General features: G+C 34.5%; 1 protein-coding gene across 1 annotated transcript in view; it reads right to left on the bottom strand.

Annotated features, from left to right (window-relative positions):
• Window positions 1-15,776, bottom strand: part of LOC134532203 (ubiquilin-1) — a 35,587-nt gene extending 19,811 nt beyond the window's left edge. Inside the window, exons 1-5 of the mRNA XM_063368626.1 lie at window positions 15,646-15,776; window positions 15,322-15,517; window positions 5,197-5,438; window positions 2,647-2,785; window positions 1,079-1,195 (exon numbers count right to left, since the gene is read on the bottom strand). Of these exons, the coding sequence (XP_063224696.1) occupies window positions 1,079-1,195; window positions 2,647-2,785; window positions 5,197-5,438; window positions 15,322-15,517; window positions 15,646-15,747 (796 nt within the window). The 5' untranslated portion in view covers window positions 15,748-15,776. The remainder of the gene's footprint in view (window positions 1-1,078; window positions 1,196-2,646; window positions 2,786-5,196; window positions 5,439-15,321; window positions 15,518-15,645) is intronic.
• Window positions 15,777-16,173: the final 397 nt, after the last annotated feature.

Here is a 16,173-nt window from a genome sequence, read left to right as displayed (position 1 = left end):
ACCATGAAACAGAAATCGGTTTTGAAGTTGCTCTCAGGTAGTGTGATAGTTATATGTAATGGGAAAATACAGTAATCACAATTACAGTAAAACTTATTTAAGATATACCTGCTCAATACGATTTCCCATCTAATATGGTCAAATGTTTCTGTCCTGCCATTTTCTACATGAGATTTATGTTATTTTAACCCATGTAAGATGTTGCCCATAAACTTCCTTTTCTCTTGTAAAACTTAAGTACCGGTATTTGACAGTTTAAATCCATAATTCGTTAAGATATTGCAGCCCACTTATTTAATTAACACAAATACAAAGTTGTCTGATGTGTTGCCGCTGTGTAGAGCCTATAGAAATGTAGCCAGTGCTAGTTGGTATCATTCATGTTTGGTTACGTTGATGCCTGTATAGTGTGTGTGCACACAACAGAATATCGATATTGATGGCATGCAACATGCGCTCTCTGTCTCATGCCGAGTAAACTACATTTGATAGCCTGCACTCTTTTGTGGTCCGTGTGTACTACGACAATAGTTATGGGTGCACTACGTTAGTTCCGGGTCATGGTTTTCGTGTTTCTATTTTAAGTTGAACGAAGTATGTTTTTGTTCAATGACTAATCAATTTAAATTGTTTGGCGTACTTTGGTATTACCGGTTTTTTTAATTAAACATACTTTCCATGCAATCTTATTTGTTTTTATAAAACACTTAACATTCACAAAATGCTTTTCTTGCATAAAAGTAGCACCTCTTACCTTTCAAACTTGATTTTAGCAAATATGTGTGAAGATTATGAGATAAAACAGAGTATTTCAAAGCTTTTAATTAATTCTGCCCGTAAGGAAATCTAATTCTTTAGTGTTTCTTAATTTCCACAAATATAAAGACAAAAAAAAAGTATTCTTTCCACAGCTTTGCACCTCCTTAGTTCCTACTCTCATGCACATTGTCATAAGCTTTCAAACAAATGCTACACTGGCACTGGCATTTCCCTCAGCAAAAGAGAAATAATGGTCGAGTAATAAGGGACGTAGGATAAAATATTTCCAAAAACCACCACCGCTAACACCAAAACTTACCTGTTCCTGCATTTTCCACTAAAGCTGCAAATGGATTTCGACTGAACTGCTCACTTGCTGCACTTAACATTGGTTCTTGGATCTCTCGATACATACGTTGTAGAGCATTGTAGCCACCTGTTGACAAAATATACGAAGTGAGTGGATGTGATTTAATTTCAAGCAGAACTCAGTATCTTCAATCACACCTATACTTCCCTATTAGAAATAATGTGCTCAGAACACTTTGCTCATGGCAAAATGAGAGTTTATAACATTTTTTTATACCTTTCATTTGACAGCAAAATTAATTAAAATAAACTGCAGTGAACTAAAAAATAAAATCAAGCTCAAATTCAGTGAAATTTAACACATCTTTACGATTCTTATAGCATTTAAAAATGTATCAATGGACCCAACACAAATATATGACAATTTTCTGTTTTTCCAAAATAATGTACTCTAAAAACCAGGGATGGATTGATCGAATTCTAAAATACAGTAGAATCTTTGGCATTTGAAAAATTAGAGATTCTAAGAAATAAAATTATATATATATATATATATATATATATATATATATATATATATATATATATATATATATATATATAGGGAAAAAATAATAGTAAATTCTAAAATTTTACATTTACACCTCAAAGTTAATAGGATCTACTTGTTTTACTTTGTAGCTATACTATTAGGGCTTTTCAAGATATTGCAAATTTAATAATATTTGTGTAAATCAATTTACAAAATGTACCGATTCAAGAAAATTAGTTCATAAAACAAAACAATAGTTATTTTTGATGTGAACATATTAGTTTTTGGTATACTGCATTTGGTGGGAGTACTTATGTGAATGCGCTGAAAGTCAAGGAATGGAAATGTGTATCAACCACGGTGATGCAATCTGTACCAGATAGCGTGAACCAAGGTTCACAAATACAAACGGAAACTTTAAAGTAATAACTGTTTAGTGTATTTTAACAAGATGAGCAGTATTTTAATAAATTGCCTTGTTGAAAATCAGGAAAACAGTTTTTATCAAGTCTTTTTTTGCTTTCATCGGAGCAGTTTCATTATAGAACATTTTACTCTGCAAAATCGAATGATTCTTTAGTCCACATAGTTGCTCCGGCAGCAAATTCTAATAGAGGGTGCAGAAATGTTGTGATTTGCATCCATAAATGTAGTTGAAACACACAATTTGTGTGTATTTATCACACTTAACATTATTATAAAATTTTTAAGTTAAAGTTTTTGTGTTAGATTTCCGTATTGTAAGTGTATTTGCAACATAGGAACACATTAATTCGCTCATTACCGAGGTTACTGAATAACTCACTAACGTTTTTCTCTCTCAAAATTTCTTGTAAATTAATAAATTTTTTTATCCTGAATACGTAGATTGATATTGAAGAGGTAAATCTGAGGTTATTTACGAAATTCAAATTCAAGATTCGGATTAGAGAAACTTTGGATTTGCTTGATCTTTACTAAAATATGTTATGCAGTTTACGTTCCTGTAAAAAAACATGCTCAAAATTAATGAACTACAGAAAGGCTGTTAAAGAACGATGAATTACCTGGTATTGACTCAAGATTAGAAAGAGCCCGATCGTGGTTCCTCATCAACTCCTGAAGCATGGAAGGATTGCGGGCAAGCTCCATTGTTTGACGGAGCAGGTCAGGATTGTTCAACATGTGGCTTATCTCTGGATTCCGCTGTCAAACAACATCATTCAGAATCACACAAACTACTTCAAGCTAACTTCAGTAATACACACACTATTACCTATATAAAATATGATAACATGATGGCAGTTACCCTAACTAACTCCCTTTCTCCTTGACATTCATAAAGATAGCTCCGTACAACATCTGCACTCAATTAGTTTTTATAGTTTGTGCTCAATTTTAGAAGAATATGTTATTAACAAACAAAGATATTAAGACTAACTTTATTTTTTCACATATTTAATATTCAATATATTTTCTCATATTAATTACATTAGAAAAATGCTTACAGACCTGTTTTTGTAGAAATATTTCTTTATCTTTTCTTTAGATAATGGTAGACCTTATTTCACTAGTAGCACACCTTTAATTTGGTTCATTTTGAGAGTGTGTTTAATAATGGTGAAAATTCTGTTATTTGGATACCTGGCTTGTTGCAAGAGACTTAACTTATCTTTCAAATTACATGTGTGAAAACAGAAGTGTAGATAGCTCCAATTGTTTAGAAAAGTGAAGTTGTACCCCTAATCAATTTACCACTGACTTTACTGCACCTTCTTTTATGAATGATCAATGTAAACTTGATTATGGAATACAAAATAGTTTTCATATCAATATTTCAAATAAGTAATTTAAACAAGTTCTCTGCCATCTTGCTTGCAGCCAGACTTTGCTACAGTCCCCATTACTGTCACGTGGCTCTGTTTAATGAGGCTAATCAATTTTCTTGGAGTAGGCTTTTTGATTGTTTTAGCTCTCATTCATTTTTGATTATTTTTTGGGAGGTGACCCATTGTGCGAGTTAGTATTTTGTGCCCGCCCGCCAAATTCTCATTTTTGCATCCATCTATCTGACAAATTTTTTGAGTTACTGTATTTACCAGCACATGAATCACACATTTATGCAGATATTTAGTTTAAAAAAAAAAAAAAAATGTTGTGCTACCCATACGTAAGTCTCTATTTGGGTTGAATACGTGCACAAAGAACAAACCAATGTTGGTTTTTAATAAATATAACTCCTTGCATAAGTAATATTTGTTAAATGAAAATCTCTCAGCAGCAGTGTGAAGCTCCGTCGGCAACAGGAAGTGACTGTCTGTTGGGCTGGGCTGGCCAGGGAGGAATATCTAAAAATATATCAGCCACAGGGGGAGGTGTAGAGAGAGAGAGAGCAAGTGTGTGCATGTGTGAGGCCACATGGCAGTGTTGACGGTTCTCCCTCCCTCCCACCGTTGTGAATGTCCCATGAACTTGCTCTCACACAATTGACATGTCTACCTCGACAGGTGTTTCGACACAACTGTGCCCAATCATTATTGTTTTTTTGCATGTGACTTCCTTTGCTTTTAACTGAACATTCCGTGAGAAAACTGCAACCATCGTTGGTGTTTATAAGGGCACCTCTTTTATGTTCATCCACCTCCACATGAAAAACGTACCAATGTTGTAATATAATTTTTTTTTTGTTTTCATTTTAGTACATACATGCTAAATAATTTACATTTATTGAATTTAATATATAAAAAGATTAAATTTCCATAATCTGATTGCATTTTGATTCAATATACTGCTTTCATGGTTTTTTTTTTGTTGCATTTGGTGCTCCAAGGTGTATTAACAGGCATTTTGCATGTTGACATGCTTTCTGGTGTTATTTTGGCTTTGTCACAATTCACCATACAATCTTGTACCTATTTATAAGTCATTTAGGCCATGAGTTGGTCTTGTATTTATTAGCTTTATATTTTGTGCTTTGTGATTATATTTTGCAAATAAAATTTTTTTTTTTAAAGTACAAAGTTTGTCATAATGTCTCATTGCATTTGACCACAATTTGTGAACATATTACCCGTTTGGAATTGGTTTTCTAACATGCAATGAAGGTATTTTTTTAGGCAGCTAAAATCTGTTGATGTAAATTTTGTAACCCTGTTTGATAGGTTTCCTTCCGTGTTGAATTTATAATATAGTAATCTCGTCAAGATAGATGTATCCTATTTATATTTTCTGAATTTTGTGTGTTTAAAAGTTTAAATGCAACACATTCATTTGTATTGCTATTTCAACATTTCAAGGGCGCCACAACAAAACGTTTTATGTTTGTATGTTTGCCATATATTTTGCCATCCAAGTGCTAGTTTGCAATGTAGTCATTATTTAATATTTATAATATTTCCTGTTCATTTTAATGGGTCATTTCAGGCAACAGAACTATGTGTACGTCCTTTTACAGGGCACTAAAACACTATCTATCTGAACAAAACAATGTGTTCCAAGTCTACCCCTGAAGAACTTCCATGACTTTTTCCTGGTTTTAAAGTAAATACCCTGACTTTTCCAAACATAATTCAAGTTCAGGCACTTGGCCATCCAAACATCGCAGGAACGGTGCCCACCTCCATGAGCTCCTGCATCTGCGGGTTGGAGGTGATGAGCTGGCGCATGTTCTCGGGGTCGTTCATGAGCCGCTGCACCAGGGGGTTGTCCAGGATCTGGCGCATCATGTCGGGGTTGCCCAGCAGCTCGCGCTGCATGCGCTGCTGCAGCTCCATGAAGTTGGCCGAGCCCATGCCCAGACTCTCCAGCCCGACCAGGCCGCCCAGCGAGCCCAGGCCGAACGGCGTGGCGCCCACGTCCGCTGCGTCACACGTCGCCGACGCTCACTCTCAGCATCACACCTCCCTTGCATTCACAGAGCTACACCTCCCTCACATACACAGCACTGCACCTCCCTCACGTTCTCAGCACTGCACCTCCCTCACATTCACAGCACTACACCTCCCTCACATTCACAGCACTACACCTCCCTCACATTCACAGCACTACACCTCCCTCACAGTCACAGCGCTACACCTCCCTCGCATTCACAGCGCTACACCTCCCTCACATTCACAGCGCTACACCTCCCTCACATTCACAGCACCACACCTCCCTCACATTCACAGCACCACACCTCCCTCACATTCACAGCACTGCACCTCCCTCACATTCACAGCACCTCCCTCACATTCACAGCACTACACCTCCCTCACATTCACAGCACTGCACCTCCCTCACATTCACAGCCCTGCACCTCCCTCACATTCACAGCACTGCACCTCCCTCACATTCACAGCACTACACCTCCCTCACATTCACAGCACTACACCTCCCTCACATTCACAGCACTACACCTCCCTCACATTCACAGCACTACACCTCCCTCACATTCACAGCACTACACCTCCCTCACATTCACAGCACTGCACCTCCCTCACATTCACAGCACTGCACCTCCCTCACATTCACAGCACTACACCTCCCTCACATTCACAGTTTACACTGCGTTTTCTTTAGCCCCTGCGAGTGCATTTATACTTCCACGCCTGGTTCCTTAATAATAATAATAATTTTAAAATTATATCCTTGTAAATTACTCCATTTCTGAAACAAAATATGCCAAAAAAATGTGAACTCAAACTTATATTTATTAAGTTCACCTTCCTAAGATATTACAAATACTTAAATCTTGGTCTTACACCACATGTTGATTTTTTTTTTTAGTTTTTTAGTCATTACTATTATTAAAAGGCTACTTATGAAATTTTAACATGATGCCTCTGTTGCATTTGACGTTCTGAAAAGAAAAATATTTTCGACAGATATTCAGTTAATGTAATATGCAGAGTAAAAAAGAAAATTAATAATTACTAAAACATGCACACCTTTTACACCTATTGTATTATACTTAGTGAATATCTGTTGAAAATATTAGTGAGGTTAACAAATGCAAGGGAGGTATCAAGTAAATATCTCAGTTTTAACACTGAAATAATAGCAATGATGAGAAAATGGCATCGGAGACAGAGCCTAAAGATTATTAAGATTTTGACTTTTTTCTGCCACCATTAAAGCCCACCCACAAAAATAAGCACCCAAAAATGGATTCATCTTACAACTTTTATCACTGAAATCATCTATCTTATATTTTTGGATCAACCCTCCATTACAGCCTTTTCTAACTAAATACACTTTATCAATTCTCTTCTCATCTTTATCAAGGTCTCTCTTGGACTTCATTTAGGTATCCAGCCTTCTGCCATTATTACCACCATTGACTTTAATAGGCTTTCCCCCATTTTTCTTCCTTTACCAAACAAATTTAACTAAAAACCATTATACTAAAAAGATTTTCAAAAAGACTATTAAAATATAATTACATAATATATGACCCCGTTTTACGAACATTCAAAATAGATGTTTCTGTACAAGTTATCATCAAACTAAATTTTTGTTTTGCAGATTACAATATTTTAATAGAAACAAAGACTACTGGAATAGTTTGGGATTAAAATACCAAGCCTAAAATGTTTTACTAAAATATATTCTTTCCAAGGAAAAATACAAATTATTGTTTCCATTACTGATCTATATTTGATTGGTTTACTAAATATCACTCATATATTTTGATATACAGAGAATATTATTGATATATAAATTGTTTGAACAGATTTGTGTAGCTTGTAAAAATTTTTTTTTATACAATTACAGTTTCAAAGTAAATAACATTTATTGTAAGAATATAAGTTTGATAAGTTACCTTTCATTGCTAACACACAAACACTTTTCAGAAAGAAAGTCCCATTAAACCCACCCCACCAAAGAACTGAAATTACTAGAATTAAAATCAATCTCAAATTCTTTTTCGGCAATGCCTTTTAGTTACAAAAACACTCGCTCAACAGAATCATCTTAAGGCTCAGTTTCACATGCCATGTAGGCATAGTAATTTTCGTATTATTCAAGAGTAATTCCTGCAAATCTGTGTTGCAAACGCCACCAGATACTTACCAAGTGTTAGCTTGTGGTGTGCAAGTGTTCATTATATGTTTGGTTTTGTTCTGGTCGCTGCTGCTACGTGGTCCACTCACCTTCCATGTGTAGGCCAGTGTGGATATGCCTACCTGCTGTGGTTTCCTCTCAGGCAGCGCCTAACCACTGTAGGTGTCTGCAGTTTTGGAGTGTCCACGTAGCAGCACAAATAACTAATGTCCTAGTCTTACATTTGCCATGTCCACCGCCCAAAGCACAACATTCAACAGTTTGCGAATCATGTTTAAGAAATATCTGGCGAAGTTTGTGACCAACAACAAACACAAAAGAGCTATGATGATAAATTTACTGCAATAGCCCATTATAACATTAATAGCAAAATAATGAACTAGCCAACATGATGCATGAGCCCTAACTTAAAAATAGTTTTTTTTTATAATTTTAAAAACCATTTTCTTCTTCTATACGCCTTTGCTTTGGGTTCTTACAGCCGTAAATTTTGTTCCCTGTGCTGCAAGTTGATTGATAGTGTTTTATGTCCTACGGTTACGCACAGTGGCTCAAGGCGAAGGACCTCAAATGCTATTGTGGGCTTTAAACCACTTGGTACCTACCAACTCAGTGGTCATGAATTTCTGCCTTGCCAGGGTGTCCACACAAATCCTTAGAAAAATTTCCCTGTCTTTACCATGAACAAAATTACACATTTTCCTAGTAAAATTTTAAAAATAATTTACATATATATTGCAATTTTCAGAAAGAAATAAAGTAATCCAGCCTCTATCATCCCTACAGCTGTACTAGATCTAACATAACTTTGTGTACGTTCTTTTTACCGTGTGTATGACTATGCACTAAAACACAATATGAAGGGGGGGGGGGGGGGGGGGGGGAAACAAAAAAGTCTAACCCTGAAGAATGTACATGACTTTTCCCGGATTTGAGTGCTATGGACGTAATTTTACGTCCTTTGTTTTCTTTTGAGAAATGCGACGGACGTACTGGTACGTCCATGATCTAAAAATACTTTCCTTTGGCTAGTCGTAGTATTACGTCCACTGTTTTACCAGTAAAAGTTCTTTGTTCATTTTAGTTTTGAATTCCACCGCTAGATCACATAGGAATTGAAAATGTGGGCCGATAGAATTGATTGTTTTGATTCGGCCAACCTGAACACCCTGATATGATAGACCACTGGAGCACTACACCAGTGGTTTCCTGCAACTTTTGCCTTAATTTGATGTCAAGGGATAGATTTTTATCACTGTTAGCAAATTTTCATTAGAATGACAATGAGCACATGCAACAGAAAGGCGAACCTGGGTTTGATCCTTTGGCCAAAGTGTGCCCACTCCTTGAACAATTGTGTCAGAAATGTAGAACATCATTTCAAGTTGCAGAAGACATTACAATAGATGAAGGAATGGTGCCTACAGAGGCAGACTGTACTTCAAACAATACATGCCATAAAAACCCAGTCGTTATGGGATAAAGGTGTACAGGCTATCTGACTCAAAGACAGGGTATGTTTGGAACTACAATGTGTTTTGTGGCAAAGACAATGTAATTAGTTACCAATGTTGTCATGCGACTACTGGATGACTTGGCAGGAAAAGGTCACACACTATTTACTGACCGGTATTACACAAGCCCTTCACTACCTGTGCAGCTAGAAAAAGTACAGACAGGACTGGTCGGAACTGTTAAAAAAAAACCGGCTTGGTATGCCCCGTGCTCTTCATACTCCAACTTTACAAAGAGGGGAGCAAATTTTTCGTAGGAATGGAAACTTGATGGTGCTTGTTGGAAGGATAAAAGGGATGTGTAGATGCTCACCACACGACATGAGGCTAAGATGATAACATATAATGACAGGAGGGGAAATGAGAAAATAAAACCTGCTGCTGTTGTCGGTTACAATGCTAATAAGTTTGGTGTTGACCTTTCAGATCAGCGCATGTCATATGGAGCTTTCAACCACAGAGCTGTGAAATGGTGGAGGAAGTTGGCATTTCACATGATCCTTATTGGCATATCTAATGCATGAAGGTATTATGTACAACCAGGTAAAACCAAGAAAATTATCAATTACATTTTTTACGAAGCAGATTGCCAGTGACTTGGCTGTGTTCGAAGAGGACCCACAAGATGAGCCAAGTCGTTCTATAGCTAGTTTGGCTACTCACGGGGAAACATTTTCTGGAGAAAATTCCAGTTCAAGAAGGACAGGAAAAGAAACAAAAGAAGTGTAGTGTGTGCACAGTAACAGGTAGATCAAGGACAGGCACAGCAATTCGCAAGGACACAACATGGCAGTGTAGTGTGTACAAACTTGCAATGTGTATTGAACCTTGTTTATCTCTGTACCATTCAAGGAGAAACTATACATCATAATGTACGAACATAATACAATTCTGTAGGTGAGTAAAGAAATATTTTGAAGTGGATAACAGTGAAATTCAATAGACACATTGTGAATACAGTGAAAATTATTACTGTAATTTATTTTTTATATTTTCTAAAAAAAGGTTCTATTCAGACATGTCTCGGTAAATATTTACTTGGGCGGTATTTCCGAAAAAAAATGTTAAAAATCCGAAAATACCTTTATTTTATGCTCTTCATCTTCCTCTTTTCATTAAAATCGGCGGAGATTAGAAATTCCAAATACTTTAGGAGATATCGAATTTTTAAATTTCTTCATATGTAGTTGAGCGGTATTTGCGAAAAAAAATGTTAAAAATCCGAAAATACCTTTATTATATGCTCTTCAAATTCCTCTTTTCATTAAAATCGGCGGAGAATAGAAATTCCAAATACTTTAGGAGATATCGAATTTTTTAATTTCTTCATATGTAGTTGAGCGGTATTTGCGAAAAAAAATGTTAAAAATCCGAAAATACCTTTATTATATGCTCTTCAAATTCCTCTTTTCATTAAAAGCGGCGGAGATTAGAAATTCCAATTACTTTAGGAGATATAGAATTTTTAAATTTCAGCACAAAACCAGCGCATTCCTGTGGCGTGCGTGCCTTGTTTACGTACGAGTATCTATTTTTTTATTGGATAATGATGTCACGTGATTGTTCGTGATAGGCCAGAATTCAAATGAACTAATACGTGATTATTTAGTTCAATTATTGTTTAAAACGGTGTTTAATTACCGCCTCCAACTTAAGTGAGTTTTTAACGTTTCTAATTTTAAGTCTTATTTGTTATTTTGATATTGTTGCGCAAGTAATAAGTAACAAAAAAATTTACGTGAGTTGTTACTGTACATCCTTTGTTACGGGTTTGTTAGGTAAGGTCAGTTACATTATAAATAATTTAAAACTAAAGAATAATTAAAATTAATTCACATTATTTTTAATATCACCTTAGTTTGAAAGTATTTATAATGTAACTGACCTGACCTAATCGACCATTTTAGTTTACTGTTCACCGTCTGTCCGGGTTTGTTTGGTCAGGTCAGTTACATTATAAATATTTTAAAACTAAACAGCCATTAAAATTAATTCACAAAATAATTTTTAATGTTGGCTTAGTTTGAAAGTATTAATAATGTAACTGACCTGACCTAATCAACCATTTTATTAATTACGCATTCACGATTCACGTATTTACGAACACACGGCAAAATAACAAAAATGGCGCCGCTCGAATGGTTCCACAGGTCTTGTATTGCAAAATTAAAAAATTTGATATCTCCTAAAGTATTTGGAATTTCTTATCTCCGCTGCTTTTAATGAAAAGAGGAAGTTGAAGAGCATATGATAAAGGTATTTTTGGATTTTTAACATTTATTTTCGCAAATACCGCTCAACTACATATGATGAAATTTAAAAATTTGATATCTCCTAACGTATTTGGAATTTCTTACCTCCGCCACTTTTAATGAAAAGAGGAAGTTGAAGAGCATAAAATAAAGGTATTTTCGGATTTTTAACATTTTTTTTTTCGGAAATACCGCCCAAGTAAATATTTACCAAAATGTTTAGTGCCCAATTATTATTTTAAAAAAATTTCATTAAAAAATTATAAAAAAAACTTAAAATAGCCAGGTTTTCTAGAAGGGAATCCATCATTAAGCCCAGCACTCAAAGTGTTAAAGTTAATTCCATGACCTTTCCTAACCAATTTCAAGTCCCCTGACTTCCCAGAATTTGGACACCCAGAGTGAGTGTGTATTGTAATGAACATGTTACTACTGTACGAAAGCGTAAACAGTCACTTACAATACATTAAGTATAAATAAATTGAAATTTGGGCCTTGATTATATCACAATACGTCTAGCAAAATGAAATGTAAATTTATAATGTTGTATACTTGACAAAAAATTCGTAATCTTCCAATTTAAAAGTACACTGAAATGCCTGGTTACAAGAATTCTATATAGCGATAATCATATATTTGTATGAACTTGCTGCTGTAAAATAATTCCGCCGTAGCCAATGGAATAATACAAATATTGCAATTCAGTTTTACACCGTGAGTAGGAAGAAGGAAATACATTTTCACATTTTTGTTTGCCTTAGTGTTGATGTACCTCTGCATTCAGTTTAACCAAAACATTAAGTAACCGGCTGTCACAGCAGCTTACAACAGCTCATAAAATCGACATTTCAAACAAAATTTGAACTTCTCGTTCCAAGTATGTATTCAATACAGTGGAATCATATCCTTCCATGATCATGCTACTGGAAATTAAGTCTGTCTCAGGTAATGAAAAGATACAAATATACCTTTGACATTTTAGAGAACGGTTCAGCTATAAAAACTTAGGGAAATTTAAATAATCTTCTTTGGTTATTTATTAACCATTCTTCGGATGCACAACTCTCCTACATAATTTTCAAGGAAAATTGTGTGGTTTAGAAAATGAACAAAGAAAAAAAAGTGAATATTTATGCAAATTTTAACTTGGTACTGATAAAATCAATATTTTCTTGTTTTGAATGCTAATCACTCATAAACAACCTAGCCTTTCCTACTTTCTAAATAAGTTTAGCAAATTAAAGATATATTTTTGAAGTGAAAACTTCTATAGGAAGGTTTGGAAAGGGAGTAAATTCATTTAAGTCGTCATCGACATGGTCACATGACATGTTGATTACTTTATATTTCAAGAATAAAACTTTATTTATTCTATTTTTAAAGTTATGAGTTTTTATTTATATCTTTATTTTCCAAGGAAATTTTAACGTTATTGTGTGGTACATATTGAGAGTATTGGATATTTTTTAGTAGGTAGTTAAGTTGAGGTTATGTTTTTTCTTTTGTTTATTTATTTACGATGTGAATTTCTTCAAATGCCAGATTATTGATTTATTTGAGATAATGTTGATTATTTGTAGATTTAAGTTAATAACTTTTTATTCTTTCAATGAAAAAACTTCATTTCTTCTAGTTTTAAAGTTGTTATTGGTAGGGGCAAAACTTATGGGTTCGCGTCACCGACATGCTAGTGATATAATCAAAATCATTTTCTTGCGTACATTTAACGTAGAAATGATTTTATATTACACAATTAAAAACCAAAATTTTAGGTTTTCACTTCTGTCGACAGTCCCCATGACAGACGTTTCTTTTTATAATCAGAACTAATACTTGGTTAGGTTTATGGTATGATGTAAATAACTGCTGTTTATTCTCTTGAGAAGTATTTGTCTATTTACAGCATTTTTTATTAACATAGTTTTTTTAAATTTAATATTTCTGATGAGTTGCTAACTTTATTATGAAAAATTCATTTAAAGTTATTTTATACATAATTTCTTTGGGTTTGGGGGGGGGGGGGGGTTGTTAAGATTTTTTGTGTTCACCATTTTTCTTTAGTGATTTTTGCCATGGTTTTTTTGTATGAAAGCGAGATGACGCAACATATTGTGACAACAAAGTCAGGATAGAAAGAGACAGTGACAGTCAAGTGATACTCTAAGACTGACTGTATGCTGCTCTGTGATTGGTTGCTGATGGTGTCACAAGTAATTTCTTTTTTCACGTGAGCAAGAAGCTGGAGTCGTAGGTCCTTCTCACGTTGGTAATTACTTGGGCACCCGAGGTGTAGACGTGTCGAGTGGCGGCTCGCCAAATTAGTTTTTATAAGTAGTGGAGAGAAGATCTTCACGCATATTGTCCTAAACGCGCTGTTTTTAACCTTATTTCCGACAGTTAATTAGTGCCTAACATACAACTACAGGCAGCAGCAAAGGCCTAGAGTGGAACCTTTATGTCAACTGGTGGCCAAACCGAGCCCACAATGGTCTCTCTGCCAATGGTACCGAGCGACAAAAGCAACTCCTGCATTTCATCGACGAACAGTTTTTAAAACTGTGCCTAAGTAATTAACCAAGTTCTTTGTGGAAATGAAAAATTTTTTTCTGCAAGTTTTTTTTGACCTTGCACTTGTTTTTCGTAATTTGACCAGTATAAGTTTTCCGTGAAGGATTAATAAAAGCAGTAAAAAAAATAACGGTTGTCAGAGAGGGACTATATCAATATTCTGCAGCAACTTTTTTTAGAACTTAAATATTATTCAAAAATTAAATCCATCTCTCTTTGCATGATAATGTATGTGCAATTCTAACCACATTTCAGCTAGCCGAAGGTCTTGATTATCGTATTTCCACAATAATACATCGACTTCATTGCCTCCCTGATAATTTTCTTACATCACGGCTTTCCTGAAAATTAATAATAAAATAGAGAAAATTCTTTTTTTGAAAACTAGAAATGGTCCTGTATTTACCTTGAAAACAGAATCATTATATTCTAACTGGTTTCTGATAAATCACAGTTTATAGCTAACATTATAATACCTATGCATTTATGCAACCCTTTTTTTTTTAAATTCTTATCATGGAGAATCACAGAATCAGACAACCTAACTTTCATATGTTCTGTATAAAAACTATAAATTTTTTACATCGTGAAAATGGTCGTTTGGATTAGGTTAGCTCCATTAAAAATACTGTAAAACTTATTTAATGGTTGCTTAGGAATTACAATATAGCGTAGCAACCAGTTCACACAAGTCCACTCAAAGGACCAAATAGTTTCGAAGTTCACCCAAAGGTACTTAAGTTTGCAGCTCACAAGAGCAACTCAGTATGAAAGATGTCCATGTCATCTTTCATAGACAAATGTGAAGAAATTTGAGAATAGTCTAGCTACATTAAAAAACTTTAAAATAAGGTAAGGTAATTATAGCTACATTAAAAATACTGTGAAATTGGTTGAACAGTTGGTTAGGTCAAAATAGCTACATTTTAAATTGGCAATTCCTAAGCATCCATTAAAAATATTTGAAAGTATATGTATTGCAGCTATATTAACCTAACCATCCACAAAGTTATAAAGTATTTTTAATGTAGCTAACATAACCTAATAAATAGATCATTCTCAACATTTGACTCGAGTTCTTCAAAACATAAACACACGACACAAACGGGAAAGCAAAATTCGCGGCAGCTGCATCAAGGCACAGGTATTGTAATGTAATCTATAAATTATGATTTCCCACAAACTAGTAGTCACTTATAAAAGCTGTTTACAGAGTAAATAGAGGAACGTCTTAAGTGTTCTAAAAAAGTATTTTCCGATTTTTAATATTTTAATTACAGAAAAGCCGCGAAGTGAGGAGTTTACCGATTTGTATCTTTCCAGAAACACCAATGAGTAACAAAAAGATGTGTGACCCATTACTTACCAGGTGGTCTCGGTGGTGTTGCCCCAGATTGGTCACTCGAGGAACGTGTCGTGGTCTTAATCACGAGATGCACAGTCAACCCATCCTTTATGTTGTGGTTTCGAAGATTCTCATGATCCTTCATAATTTTTCCAGCAAATATGAGGCATAGCTGTTCCGGTTCCGCATTAAATTTTTTCGCTACTAATTCCTTAAACTGCAAAACAGAACGTAAAATCGAATATTAATATATCCATGCTTAAAAATTGGCTTCATCAACAAAACCTGAAATTAGTATTAAAATCTGGTATGAATATTCGGTCGCAATGTATTCGTAATACTTACTGTTTTAATTGAAGCATCTTCTTCTACTTCGATAGTTTGTTTTTCCTTTGGAGTTTTTACGGTAAGAGTTATCTTTTTCGGAGAATCTTGACCTTCCGCCATTTTGAATAAGCGCACATAAAACTGCACGCAGCCTACCAACATTGATTTTCGGAGTCCAAAACATGTAGAAATTTATGAAAAAGTAAAAACATCACAAGTTGTCTGCCACGTTTTATTTAATAAGAAAATAAAATTTATGGAATGTATAAAATTACTTTAAAATTACAAAAATATATACAAGTCAATTTATTTCACAAAATCATTCACGTTTATCAACATTTAATTTTACAAAACAAATATTATAATTGGGAAAACCTTTTTGTTGCGTCGAAACATTATCAAAGATAATTAAAAATTATGGCCTATACCATACCCATTATAAGAGGGCTTATTTTGATTCCATTTATTTAATAACATTTTTAAGTTATTACTTTTTTACATATAAATTGCTTACTCCTTTAAGATAGGAATTTTCAAGAGAAGGCT

The sequence above is a fragment of the Bacillus rossius genome, chromosome 1, assembly GCF_032445375.1.
Source record: "Bacillus rossius redtenbacheri isolate Brsri chromosome 1, Brsri_v3, whole genome shotgun sequence".
NCBI lineage: Eukaryota > Metazoa > Arthropoda > Insecta > Phasmatodea > Bacillidae > Bacillus > Bacillus rossius.
Note: the sequence above shows the minus strand (reverse complement) of the source record. Positions and strands in the feature narration are given on the sequence as shown.